Genomic DNA, 12,853 nt, shown 5'->3' on the forward strand with positions numbered 1-12,853 from the left:
ATCTGTGGGTGCTTAATGCAGTTCATGCTCTTGGTCAATAGACTGTGTCACTTTGTGATTGACAGAATCATTCTGAAATCAAGAAATTGAACCGAGAGGTTTATAGGATCAAGCTGAGCTATTAGCCTACACGATTTAGCGAAGATAAAATGTGCGGCGTAATGAATAAACCATGAGAACATAATACATTATACATAATTCTTCTAGTTCAACGCTTTGCTTCTTGGTCCAACGCTATTTTTACTAATGATGTAGTTCCTAAGAAGTTATCTTACATTCCACAAATGGAATTAGAGTTTTGTACATACTAGATGTTTGGAGCAGTACAATTGAGAGCTTCCTTTTACTGTTAAGCCCACAATACTAAGCACAGCAGGTTACTGCGTGATTACGATGATTCACTTTGATCTGCAGGAAAGGAAACTTATTTAAAAAGAACTATAAGGTGTTGAGTGAAAAAAGACATGTACACCTCCGAATATGCACCTTCCCCTGCACATATACACACAAAAACAGATGCACACAACACACACACACACACACACACAGGCACCGTTCTCCACTGTATAGGATTTAATAATCAGAGAATTGTGAATTACCAGGCTTTGTCTAAATGGATTAGTATTCTTATTGCAAGAAGCAGAGCAGGCAGCAGGATTCCTGACGATGACATTGGCATATGTCTTTTTGGGCCTTACTGAAGTAAATATGTATAATTTTAGTTGACAAAGATTGGCTTTATTCCCCATGAGGCATTACCAGTGGCTCTGCCAACAGGTTTGACATGTTGACAATGGGACAAAATCTGATATTAACAACGCTAATTCTGAGGAAAATAATATAATAATATTCATAATAATGCAAGACTCATATCTAATACTGCACCAGTTAACTTGGATACCTTGTGTTATCCAATATCCCTTACATATCCATTACATTGATGGCAATGGAAACTGGCATACTGTCATAATACCAATTGACTGCATTTTCCTATCAGCTCTACCTTCAGCTCACACGGGTTGCTATTGTTCCCTGAGATCTGAAAGGACAGAAGTCTGTATCCACATTCTGATGACTATCAGGGCGACTAGGTGAAACAAAGAGGAAACTCACCCAGATGATACCATATCAGGAGGATATAAAAGGAAAGACAAACTGAAAGACAAAAGGGCAGTCCTGACAACATACAGAAGGGCTCAAAAGTTTGCATATTCCTTGGAGAATTGGTAATATATGTACCGTTTGTAATGAAAACATGACTAAGCAGGCAGAACACATTTACTTGAAGGTCATTACAGAATAGCACAATCATAAAACAAAACACAGCAACAAAGAAAATACAAACCCAATTCCAAAAAAGTTGGGACACTGTACAATTGTGAATAAAAATGAAGTTTCAAATTTCTATATTTTATTCAGAATACAACATAGATGACATCAAATGTTTAAACTGCGAAAATATATCACTTTAAGGGAAAAATAAGTTGATTTTAAATTTCATGGCATCAACACATCTCAAAAAAGTTGGGACAAGGCCATGTTTACCATTGTGTGGCATCCCCTCTTCTTTTTATAACAGACTGCAAACGTCTGGGGACTGAGGAGACAAGTTACTCAAGTTTATGAATAGGAATGTTTTCCCAATCTTGTCTAATACAGGCTTCTAGTTGCTCAACTGTCTTAGGTCTTCTTTGTCGCACCTTCCTCTTTATGATGCGCCAAATGTTTTCTATGGGTGAAAGATTTAGACTGCAGGCTGGCCATTTCAGTACCCGGATCCTTCTTCTATGCAGCCATGACATTCTAATTGATGCAGTATGTGGTCTGGCATTGTCATGTTGGAAAATGCAAGGTCTTCCCTGAAAGAGACGACATCAGGATGGGAGCATATGTTGTTCTAGAACTTGGATATAACTGTCAGCACTGATGGTGCCTTTCCAGATGTGTAGGCTGCCCATGCCACACGCACTCATGCAACCCCATACCATCAAAGATGCAGGCTTCTGAACTGAGCGCTGGTAACAACTTGGGTTGCCCTTGTCCTTTTTAGTCCGGATGACATGGCGTCCCAGTTTTCCAAAATGAACTTCAAATTTTGATTTGTCTGACCACAGAACACTTTTCCACAGTCCATTTTAAATTATCCTTGGCCCAGAGAAAACGCCTGCGCTTCTGGATCCTGTTTAGATACGGCTTCTTTTTTGACCTATAGAGTATTAGCCGGCAACGCAGAATGGCACGGTGGATTGTGTACACCGACAATGTTTTCTGGAAGTATTCCTGAGCCCATGTTGTGATTTCCATTACAGTATCATTCCTGTATGTGATGCAGTGCCGTCTGAGGGCCCGAAGATCACGGGCATCCGGTAGGGTTTTCCGGCCTTGACCCTTACGCACAGGGATTGTTCCAGATTCCCTGAATCTTTGGATGATATTATGCACTGTAGATGATGATAACTTCAAACTCTTTGCAATTTCTTTCTCTGAGAAACTCCTTTCTGATATTGCTCCACTATTCTTCGCCGCAGCATTGGGGGAATTGGTGATCCTCTGCCCATCTTGACTTCTGAGAGACACTGCCACTCTGAGAGGCTCTTTTTATACCCAATCATGTTGCCAGTTGACATAATAAGTTGCAAATTGGTCCTCCAGCTGTTCCTTATCTGTACATTTAACTTTTCCGGCTTCTTATTGCTACCTGTCTAAACTTTTTTGGAATGTGTAGCTCTCATGAAATCCAAAATGAGTCAATATTTGGCATGACATTACAAAATGTCTCACTTTCAACATTCAATATGTTATCTATATTCTATTGTGAATTAAATATAAGTTTATGAGATTTATAAATTATTTCATTCCTTTTTTACTCACAATTTTTAGTGTCCCAACTTTTTAATTAACTGACACCTGTTCAAAAGTCTGCATCCCCTTAGTTCTTAATACTGTGTATTGACCTCTTTAGCATCAATGGCAGCGTGCAGTCATTTGTAATAGTTGTTTATGAGGCCCTGAATTCTTGCAGGTGGTATAGGTGCCCATTCGTCTTGGCAAAATGCCTCCATGTCATGCAAAGTCTTTGTTCGTCTTGCGTGAACCACATGTTTAAGATCTCCCCAGAGTGGCTTGATGATATTAAGGTCAGGAGACAGTGATGACCACACCAGAACCTTCACCATTTTCTACTGTAATCACTGGAGGGCCATCTTGGTCTTTTGCTTAGGATCATGCTGGAAAGTCTAAGAGCGTCCCATGAGCAAAATTCGTGCAGAAGAATGCAAATTGTCTGCCAGTATTTTCTGATAACATGCTGCATTCATCTTGCCATCAATGTTCACAAGACTACCTGTGCCTTTAGAGCTCACACACCCCCAAACCATCAGTGAGCCACCACCATCCTTCACAGTGGGGATGGTATTATGTTCACTATAGGCCTTGTTGACCCCTCTCCAAACATAGCGCTTATGGTTGTGACCATAAAGCTCTATATTGGTCTTGTCACTCCAAATTACAGTGTGCCAGAAGCTGTGAGGCATGTCAAGGTGTTGTCGGGCATATTGGCCCAGTAAAGGCTTCTTTCTGGCATCTTGACCATGCAGCTCATTTTTGTTCAAGTATCGTCATATTGTGCTCCTTGAAACAACCACACCGTCTTTTTCCAGAGCAGCCTGTATTTCTCCTGAGGGTACCTGTGGGTTTTTCTTTGTATCCCGAACAATTCTTCTGGCAGTTTTGGCGGAAATCTTTCTTGGTCTACCTGACCTTGTCTTGGTATCAAGAGATCCCTGAATTTTCCACTTCTTAATAAGTGATTGAACAGTACAGACTGGCATTTGCAAGTCATGGGATATCTTTTTATATCATTTTCCACTTTTATAAAGTTCCATTACCTTGTTAAGCAGGTCTTTTGACAGTTATTTTCTGCTCCCCATAGCTCAGTATCTAGCCTGTTCAGTGCATTCACGTGAGAGCTAACAAACTCATTGACTATTCATACACAGATACCAATTGCAATTTAAAAAGCCACATGTGTGGGAAATTCTACTTTAATTGCCATTTTCACCTGTGTGTGTCACCTTGTGTGCCTGTAACAAGGCCAAACTTTTAAGGGCATGTAAACTTTTGATCAGGGCCATTTGGGTTGATTTATCATCATGATTTAAAAAGGAGCAAAACAACCATGTGATAATAAATGGCTTCATATGATCACTATCCTTAAATAAAATACAGTTTTTATGCATGATCAGTCATTTTCAAAATCAGGGCCAAAAATTTAATTTTTTCTGCCAGGGTATACAAACTTATGAGCACAACTGTATACACGCAGGTAAATGCCAGAAAGCAGTGATTGTATGACACATTGAACGGAGCAAAACACGAGGCAGAAACAAAGAGAAACGGACAGGAACACAGAGAAACAGACAGAGACACAGAGAAACAGCATGAGTCAGATAAAGAGAAACAGTATGACACAAAGAAATAGCCTTGCTGATCTACAGTGGACTGTTGTGGAAATTCAGAGGGTTTGGAAAAAAAAAACGGTACGCCAAGGGGAGGAAGCTAAATCAACACGGAAGAATACTCTGCGTTAATAGGTCAGAGACCCAGGAAGGGTGGAGAAGAGCAGCTATCAGCAGCTATATTCTTCAGGGAAATATGAACACTTTTCCCTCCCTTTCTCTGTCTCTTTGTCTCTTTCTCACTCGCTCTCTCTCTCACGCTTTCCCTCCCTCTGTCACGAACATATGAATGCACTTCACTCCCCACTTCTTCTCTCCTGGCTGCCATTGCCTCTCCGTCTGCTGCTGCCTGCCTGCCTGTCCTCCACTCTGCCTACGGCAATGTTCACACAAGGCTGATTTAATTCTCTCCCTCCTTTTCATAGCCTACCCCATCTAGCATGGGAAAGGAGCAGTTCAGGATAAATCACACACACACACACACACACACACACACACACACAGGTGGGTGTACACGCACAGGTGCAAGCATGTGGATGAACACGTGGATGAGATCAGAGATGAAGAGTCCACCCCAACCCCACATGACCCTGCCTATCACAGCCGCTCCCTGGGGTCCATGGAGACGTGAACCTCTGGTGCACATCTCGCCAAGCTGTTCTTCTTCTTATCACGCCACTCACTCAACCAGGACGTTACCGCCGCAACCTACACGCTCGGAGGAGAGCGCATTCCCTGGCCTTACAACTATGATAGAGCGTGCAGTCCCCTCAGTCAACCACAAGGGGTCGCCGGAGCGCGGCGGGAAGTACACACCTCCAACCCCAGACAGTGCCGAGCCAAATCACACTGCCCTGTGGTAGACAAACAGCCATTGCTGGTAATGTTTTGGGGTTTCGAGTTAAATGGACGTATCCATGCAGGGGTGAGTGTAAAATATAGAGCTATGTCAATTACAGTCTGCTGGCGAAAATGACATTTGGTTGATTTCCCCCCAGGCATGTTGAACACACGGTACAATCATCTTTCCAGCTGGATGCCATAGCAGCAGAGTGGGAATGGTACAACAGTTCCGAAGGGGAACAGAGCACTGTGGACTAAAGCGTACAGCAGCAATTCAGCATTGTGGTTAGAGCGCTGACCAGAGTCTACTTTATGTCAGGTACTTAACCTGAGGGTGGTGCTATAACTGTGTGCCAAGGACCCCCATGGGCCTCTAGCTGCCCTGCAACAGACACAATCATAACAACAGCATTATTAATGGTCAGGTGCATTCCCGGCCGCTCTAAGCACTTCTCAGTTCACCTCAATCCCGCAAGGAGTCATTGTTCTCCGACATGAATTTACCATTGCACTAACTAAATTGCCTCCAGTCAAACTGGCAGTGCTGTGAGATAGTTTGTATACATACACAAACAGACAGGCGGGACAGTTGGAGGACGAGTCAAACTCACACACACACACACACACACACACACACACACACACACACACACACACACACACACACCGCTGCAGGGTTCAGATCATGCTGTCTAAGGTGACAAATTTTCCCCGCCGACTTGGGATGTTTCTAAGAAAATAAAGCGTCTCATTTCGCCCCCTCTTGGCGGCGCCGTGAGAAGGCGTCTCGTCACGCGGAACACAGCGGCCTGCGCTGGGAGGCGGCGGCGTGTCGAAACGCAATGACACTTCCGTCAGGAAACTGAGACGACACGCAATCCATCTACACGGGAGGACGGGATGGCACACCACAACCCAATCGCCCCGAGCAGCGATCGCACGACGTCTGATCAGATGCTATCCAACTCTGTAAGCATGAGTGAGTGAGAGACCAGGAAAGTTATGAGCGAGGTGAACCGACTTTCAGGTTGCCAATTTCAAATGTCTCATTGCGTGATTTACTGGTAAAATACATTAAAGACTGTGATGGTACGCTCACTAACCAACGATGGCGGGCTTACGAATTAAAACAAGCTCATGCAACAGGCAGACACATCACACATACAGTAAATACTAAGAATGGTGTTGTGTTGACTGTGTGTGAGACTACGACTGTATGGATTTTGCGGTTATTGTCAACCTACATTCATATTTCATAAAACACATTCAGAGCTTTCCCTCCCTGAACCCAGTCAACCTCAGAATCAATAACCATTAAACCATTAAGCTGACTTAAGCGCCCAAACGCTGTGTCACTGAGTTTGCCACACATTCACTAGACTAGGGCAAAGCCACAATAGGCCCAGCTTCATCTGAACGGCTTCTAGAGCATCACGTATGGCTGTAAGGACCGGTAATAGATAGGAAATAGTAACTTATGGTTACTTATGGCGACCAGGGCCGGTTCCACGCATAAGGCACTGCTAGGGAAGAGGGGCCCGCCAAATAAAATGTTGCTTAGGGTCCCCGAAAGGCTAGAGCCAGCCATGATGGGAACAATGTGGAATCAGTATGAAGCCATGCCGGGGAAAGCGCTTGGGCCATGGACAACACCACACAGGGGTATTTTGTTATAATTCAAACCACAGGGCTGAACATCGACAAAGGAAGAGACAGATTCTTCCTGAGTTGAGGGGCGTAACAGGCATCGCTGACACTCACCTCTTCTCCGGTCAGGTAGTACGCGGAGAGAAGTCCACCCACGTAGCGGATATTCACCTCGAAGAGAGACGCCTCGCCGTTCTGTGGGAGAGAGGAAAAACGGAGAGAGAGATGAGATCGCAGCTGGGATGTTCTGCTGATGACACAGCCTAATTTCAAAATAATTTCTCTCAGTAAGGCACACAAATGAATCAGTTTTGTGGAATTATTTAGACAAGACCAATAATACATCAGTCATAATTCTTAATAATGAACTGATCAAAAGTAATTGACACTGCAAGGAGAACTACATCTGAAATACATTAATTCATGTTAATTCATGTTTTAGATAATAAGATCATTTCAGTGTGAGAGACAACTATTCTTCTCTTGACAATCTTACAAAGAGGGGACATCCTAAAGACATCCAGTCATGTTCACATAAGGTCCCCAAATGGTTTCGTTGATATTTAAGGATACTGATGATACTTATGGGGACATATGTGACGTACTAAATCATGCATGAAAAAGTATGTCACATATACACTCACCTAAAGGATTATTAGGAACACCATACTAATACTGTGTTTGACCCCCTTTTGCCTTCAGAACTGCCTTAATTCTACGTGGCATTGATTCAACAAGGTGCTGAAAGCATTCTTTAGAAATGTTGACCCATATATATAAGTTAGCATCTTGCATTTGATGGAGATTTGTGGGATGCACATCCAGGGCACGAAGCTCCCGTTCCACCACATCCCAAAGATGCTCTATTGGGTTGAGATCTGGTGACTGTGGGGGCCATTTCAGTACTGTGAACTCATTGTCATGTTCAAGAAACAATTTGAAATGATTCGAGCTTTGTGACATGGTGCATTATCCTGCTGGAAGTAGCCATCAGAGGATGGGTACATGGTGGTCATAAAGGGATGGATATGGTCAGAAACAATGCTCAGGTAGGCCGTGACATTTAAACAGTGCCCAATTGGCACTAAGGGGCCTAAAGTGTGCCAAGAAAACATCCCCCACACCATTACACCACCAGCCTGCACAGTGGTAACAAGGCATGATGGATCCATGTTCTCATTCTGTTTACGCCAAATTCTGACTCTACCATCTGAATGTCAGATTGGGAAATACTTAGACCGGCCAGTCTGGCACCAACAACCATGCCACGCTCAAAATTGCTTATATCACCTTTCTTTCCCATTCTGACATTCAGTTTGGAGTTCAGGAGATTGTCTTGACCAGGACAACACCCCTAAATGCATTGAAGCAACTACCATGTGATTGGTTGATTAGATAATTGCATTAATGAGAAATTGAACAGGTGTTCCTAATAATCCTTTAGGTGAGTGTATGTTGTATATTCAGTTGTCTGTGAATGGATAGCCAATAACAGAATTTTGTCATTCTGCAAAATCATTAAAATCTTTCAGAGCTACTAGCATAGCCAATGGTAGAAGCTATGAGTACACACAGAACATGGATACACCAACAGAACATGTTAACCTGTAATTTGAAAGTTAAAAATATCCTGCTGACCTCTTGGTCCATATTAGTATATTTACCAATTAAAAAAAAATGCCACTTATTGGTGGAAATGTGACCTGTGATCAGGATGTAATCACTAACACCTGATGAGTGCAACTGGCCAGCATCTTGAAGGGTTAACTAATTTTAATCTAATTGGGTTGCCCTGCCTTGTTGCGCTTTAGCAACACCTTTTGGTTGGGCACCTTGCGCTTGAACTTATGGCCGATTTCCAGAGAGCCCCTTCCTTCCGGCACGTAAAAACAACATGATAACAGAATGGCATCAGAGATCCTTCGGAACGGACACAAATCTTGACATCGACTGTCCATAAACACTCGGAGTTACTGCGATGAAGCAAAGCATTTATGAATTGGATATAACTATATTGGAGAGAAAAAAGGGTTGAATTAAATAAAGATTTATTATTTGAGGTTTGATTTGGTGTCTGATCTGCATTTATGGTCCCTGTAATGTACTGTATGCCAAACGACAAATGAACTGATCAGTGGTTCGTGACAAGCTTGGCTACAGTAGCAAGTGATGTGTAATCAAACTATGTTTGGGTAAGTGTGTGTGTGCCAATCAGGAACAAGGAAAAAACCTCTACAAGGCCAGACCACATTTTGTTTTGTCAAAATTTTCCTTTAGGTCTACATTCTCCTTTATTCAAGCGTTAAATCTTTGGCATATTGATAAAGCCTGAGAAAGACATTGAAGTGGAACAGTCATAATCAAGCAAAGCATATGGTGTGCATATGCGTTGTCCTTGTTCTTTCAAATCTTTTCCCATATCATCATGGCCACCTGATCATCCCCAGCTTCAAATCAGCTCATTGGTCTTCTTCCCTCTGCCATCAAAACATGATCCTATAAGGCATACTATATGTATTCCGTCAATAATGTATCCACGTTGATCTGGATAAGAGTATCAGCTAAGTGACTAAAATGTAAATTAATGAGTCACCTTTCACCCCAAGCTTTGTGGAGAACTACAAAACTCAGTGTTGTCTTACAATTGTAAGATGTCAGATTATACCCTCTCATGCTGCAATCAGGACTGTCAAATCTATTATTATAGCTCTTGGAGCAAGTAGCTGTTTGTCAACGTCAGGCAGAGTTATCAGCGGCCTGCTCCATTTATAATCGGAATTAAGATAAAAGGTGTTAAGTAACAACACGAGTCCCTGAACGAAATGGCAGTATGTCACTATAATTACCAACACTTACTCTCGCCCGAGGTTGCGGTGCTTATTGACTCGGGGACCCGTTGAAGAAATTGCTATCTCAATAAGCCATGATAAGGAAATTGTAATTGGGTGCTGATGGAGAGGGCAATTACATCCAATTAAAATGGTGAACAACTTTCTCTGGCATCACCCCAAATTCATCCCCCACTATGTAGTGAAACTCCATACAAAAAAAATAAAACTCTCACAGTAATGACCTTTTTAAATGTTTTGAAAAGAGGAGTGTGACAGTTTGACATCCTTCAAAGCTGTTAAATTCTAGTCTTGCACTATGTAATTATTAGCTAATGGCTGGCTAATGTGCGACTGGAGACTTGGCCACTTTTCAAAAGAGTGTAACTGGTAACATTCGGTAAGACAAACCACCAGCATCCTGGCATGGACGACCTGTGATGTTGTCTTGCCAAACTGTAGATAAGTGGCCCGTTCCATAATGGACCATAAACAATATTGATTAAGGACAGATTGTTCATTTGTCACCAGCAATTGTCACTTTGGCAAGAACAGTGATGAGGTAAGATGAGGAGACAGTAATGATGACAAAGCGCCAAAGATCTGACTCACACTACCCAAAACAAGACACTCTTCAAATGTCAAAAATTACATTTAACTGGTTAGTTGGCTGTTCTATCAACAAGCTATAAAGTTTGCTCATACGTTTGCATACCCTGGCAGAAATAGTGACATTTTGGCATTGATTTTGAAAATATGACTGATCATGCAAAAAAAAATCCTTTATTTAAGGATAGTGATCATATAAAGTCATTTATTATCATCACATAGTTGTTTGGCTCCTTTTTAAATCATAATGATAACAGAAATCACCCAAATGGTTCTGAGCAAAAGTTTACATACCCTTGAATATTTGGCCTTGTTACAGACACACAAGGTGACACACACAGGTGAAAATGGCAATTAATTTCCCACACCTGTGGCTTTTTAAATTGACAATAGTCAATGAGTTTGTAAGCTCTAACGTGGATGCACTGAGCAGGCTAGATACTGAGTCACGGGGAGCAGAACAGAACTGTCTAAAGACCTGCGTAACAAGGTAATGGAAAAGGATATAAAAAGATATCCAAAGCCTTGCAAATGTCAGTCATTACTGTTCAATCACTTATTAAGAAGGGAAAAATTCAGGGCTCTCTTGATACCAAGACAAGGTCAGGTAGACCAAGAAAGATTTCAGCCAAAACTGCCAGAAGAATTGTTCGGGATACAAAGAAAAACTCGCAGGTAACCTCAGGATGAATACAGGCTGCTCTGGAAAAATATGGTGTTGTTGTTTCAAGGAACACAATTCGACGATACTTACACAAAAAATAGCTGCATGGTCTAGTTGCCAGGAATAAGACTTTACTGCACCAATGCCACAAAAAAGCCTCACAGCTTCTGGCGCACTGTAATTTGGAGTGACAAGCGCTATGTTTGGTGAGAGGTCAACAAGGCCTATAGTGAACAGAATATCATCCCCACTGTGAAGCATGGTGGTGGCTCACTGATGTTTTGGGTAGGTGTGAGCTCTAAAGGCACGGCGAATCTTGTGAAAATTGATGGCAAGATGAATGCAGCATGTTATCAGGAAATTCTGGTAGAACCTTTGCTGTCTTCTGCATGAAAGCTGAGCATTGGACTTTCCAGCACAACAATGACCCTAAGCAAAAGACCAAGATGACCCTCCAGTGAAGGGGGCATTACACAGTATTAAGAACTAAGGGTATGAAGACTTTTGAACAGGGGTCAGTTAATTCAAACCCGATTCCAAAAAAGTGTTACTTTGTTGCCATGTTATGTTTTATGATTGTGCCATTCTGTTATGACCTAGTTGAATGTGAATCCCATAAGAAATATAACACTTGTGTTTTGCCTGCTCTCTCATGTTTTCTTTACAAATGGTACATATATTACCAAGTCTCCAAGGGTATGCAAACTATTGAGCACAACTGTATAATGATAAGGAACATCTTGAACATTAAGGTATAAAGTTAATGTTGCTCTAAGGTTAGTGTTGGCTTAGTTGAACATTTACTGATAGTATGTGGTCTGTTGATTAGAGTATCTACAAATGGACTATCCAAATTATGTTCTACCAGGTGGGCAATTCCAGAGGCCTGATACTAATTTGTGTCATTGACAGCCAAAACGCTATTTTTGTACTGGAAATTGTACAAGACATTAAAGGAAATGTCACTGAAATATTTAGTTTATTTTCCCATTTGTTCTCCCTGCTCTTTTGAAGAACATAATAAATAAACCTTGTTAATCAGTATGGCAGGTAATTATTAGGCTTGGTGTCTACTTTCCAAGACCACACACTTGGAGTCTCCTGCAGACACAGCATATTGCCTTGGGAAAGGACAACGGAAAACAAATGCTAACCGCTTCACCTGGAAACGAAAAAGAAACTGGAAAACATTCCACTAGAGGTGAATCAATTAAATTTCACCATCGCACACACATTGTCATGGGCGGAACAATAAAAAAAAAAAGAAAAACATAAATCCAAAGTCTCCCCTGAAGGCTTTTCACAAAACCCACCAAAAACAATGTGTGTGCATCTAATTGGCCCACTTTTTCAGTGCAGTTGTATGCAGAGGGGAGAATAAAATCAGGTGGAAAAGAAGGCAAGCCGGTTGTTTTGCCTTCCCTGCCTTTGTCTTCTTCTCCTCCCTCTGCTCAACCCAAGCGTCTAATTAGCAGAAAACATTGTCAGAGTCTAACTGCCTCTGTTTCTGCCACCCAGTAAAAAACTAAAAAGCTTTCTCCATTTGATCCTCACTGCTTTGTTGGCCAATCTAAGCAGAGCTCCCTACCACTTCCAGTGCAATAGTAGCTGGACAGAATGAGTTGCACTATTAAAAGGAACTTAGTGGCTACGGATGCAGAGTTGCTTTACACACCACGCCCCCGGCTTTTCCTCAGGAAATCCCATTCTCAAAGCTATGAATACAGAACACAAACGCAACACGGACACACATAATATTTTTTTATATCTTTGCAGGGACCTGAGAAATAATAAATCCCTGACCA

General features: G+C 41.9%; 1 protein-coding gene across 2 annotated transcripts in view; it reads right to left on the reverse strand.

The window, feature by feature from the left end:
- The window catches only part of LOC105006133 (mannosyl-oligosaccharide 1,2-alpha-mannosidase IA), a 226,817-nt gene that overhangs the window by 62,975 nt on the left and 150,989 nt on the right, over positions 1-12,853 (reverse strand). For both annotated transcript variants that reach the window (XM_013131541.4, XM_013131542.4), the window contains exon 4: positions 7,062-7,142. In XM_013131541.4, coding sequence (XP_012986995.1) covers positions 7,062-7,142 — 81 coding nt within the window. The remainder of the gene's footprint in view (positions 1-7,061; positions 7,143-12,853) is intronic.

Source organism: Esox lucius, chromosome 20 (assembly GCF_011004845.1).
Source record: "Esox lucius isolate fEsoLuc1 chromosome 20, fEsoLuc1.pri, whole genome shotgun sequence".
Classification (NCBI taxonomy): domain Eukaryota; kingdom Metazoa; phylum Chordata; class Actinopteri; order Esociformes; family Esocidae; genus Esox; species Esox lucius.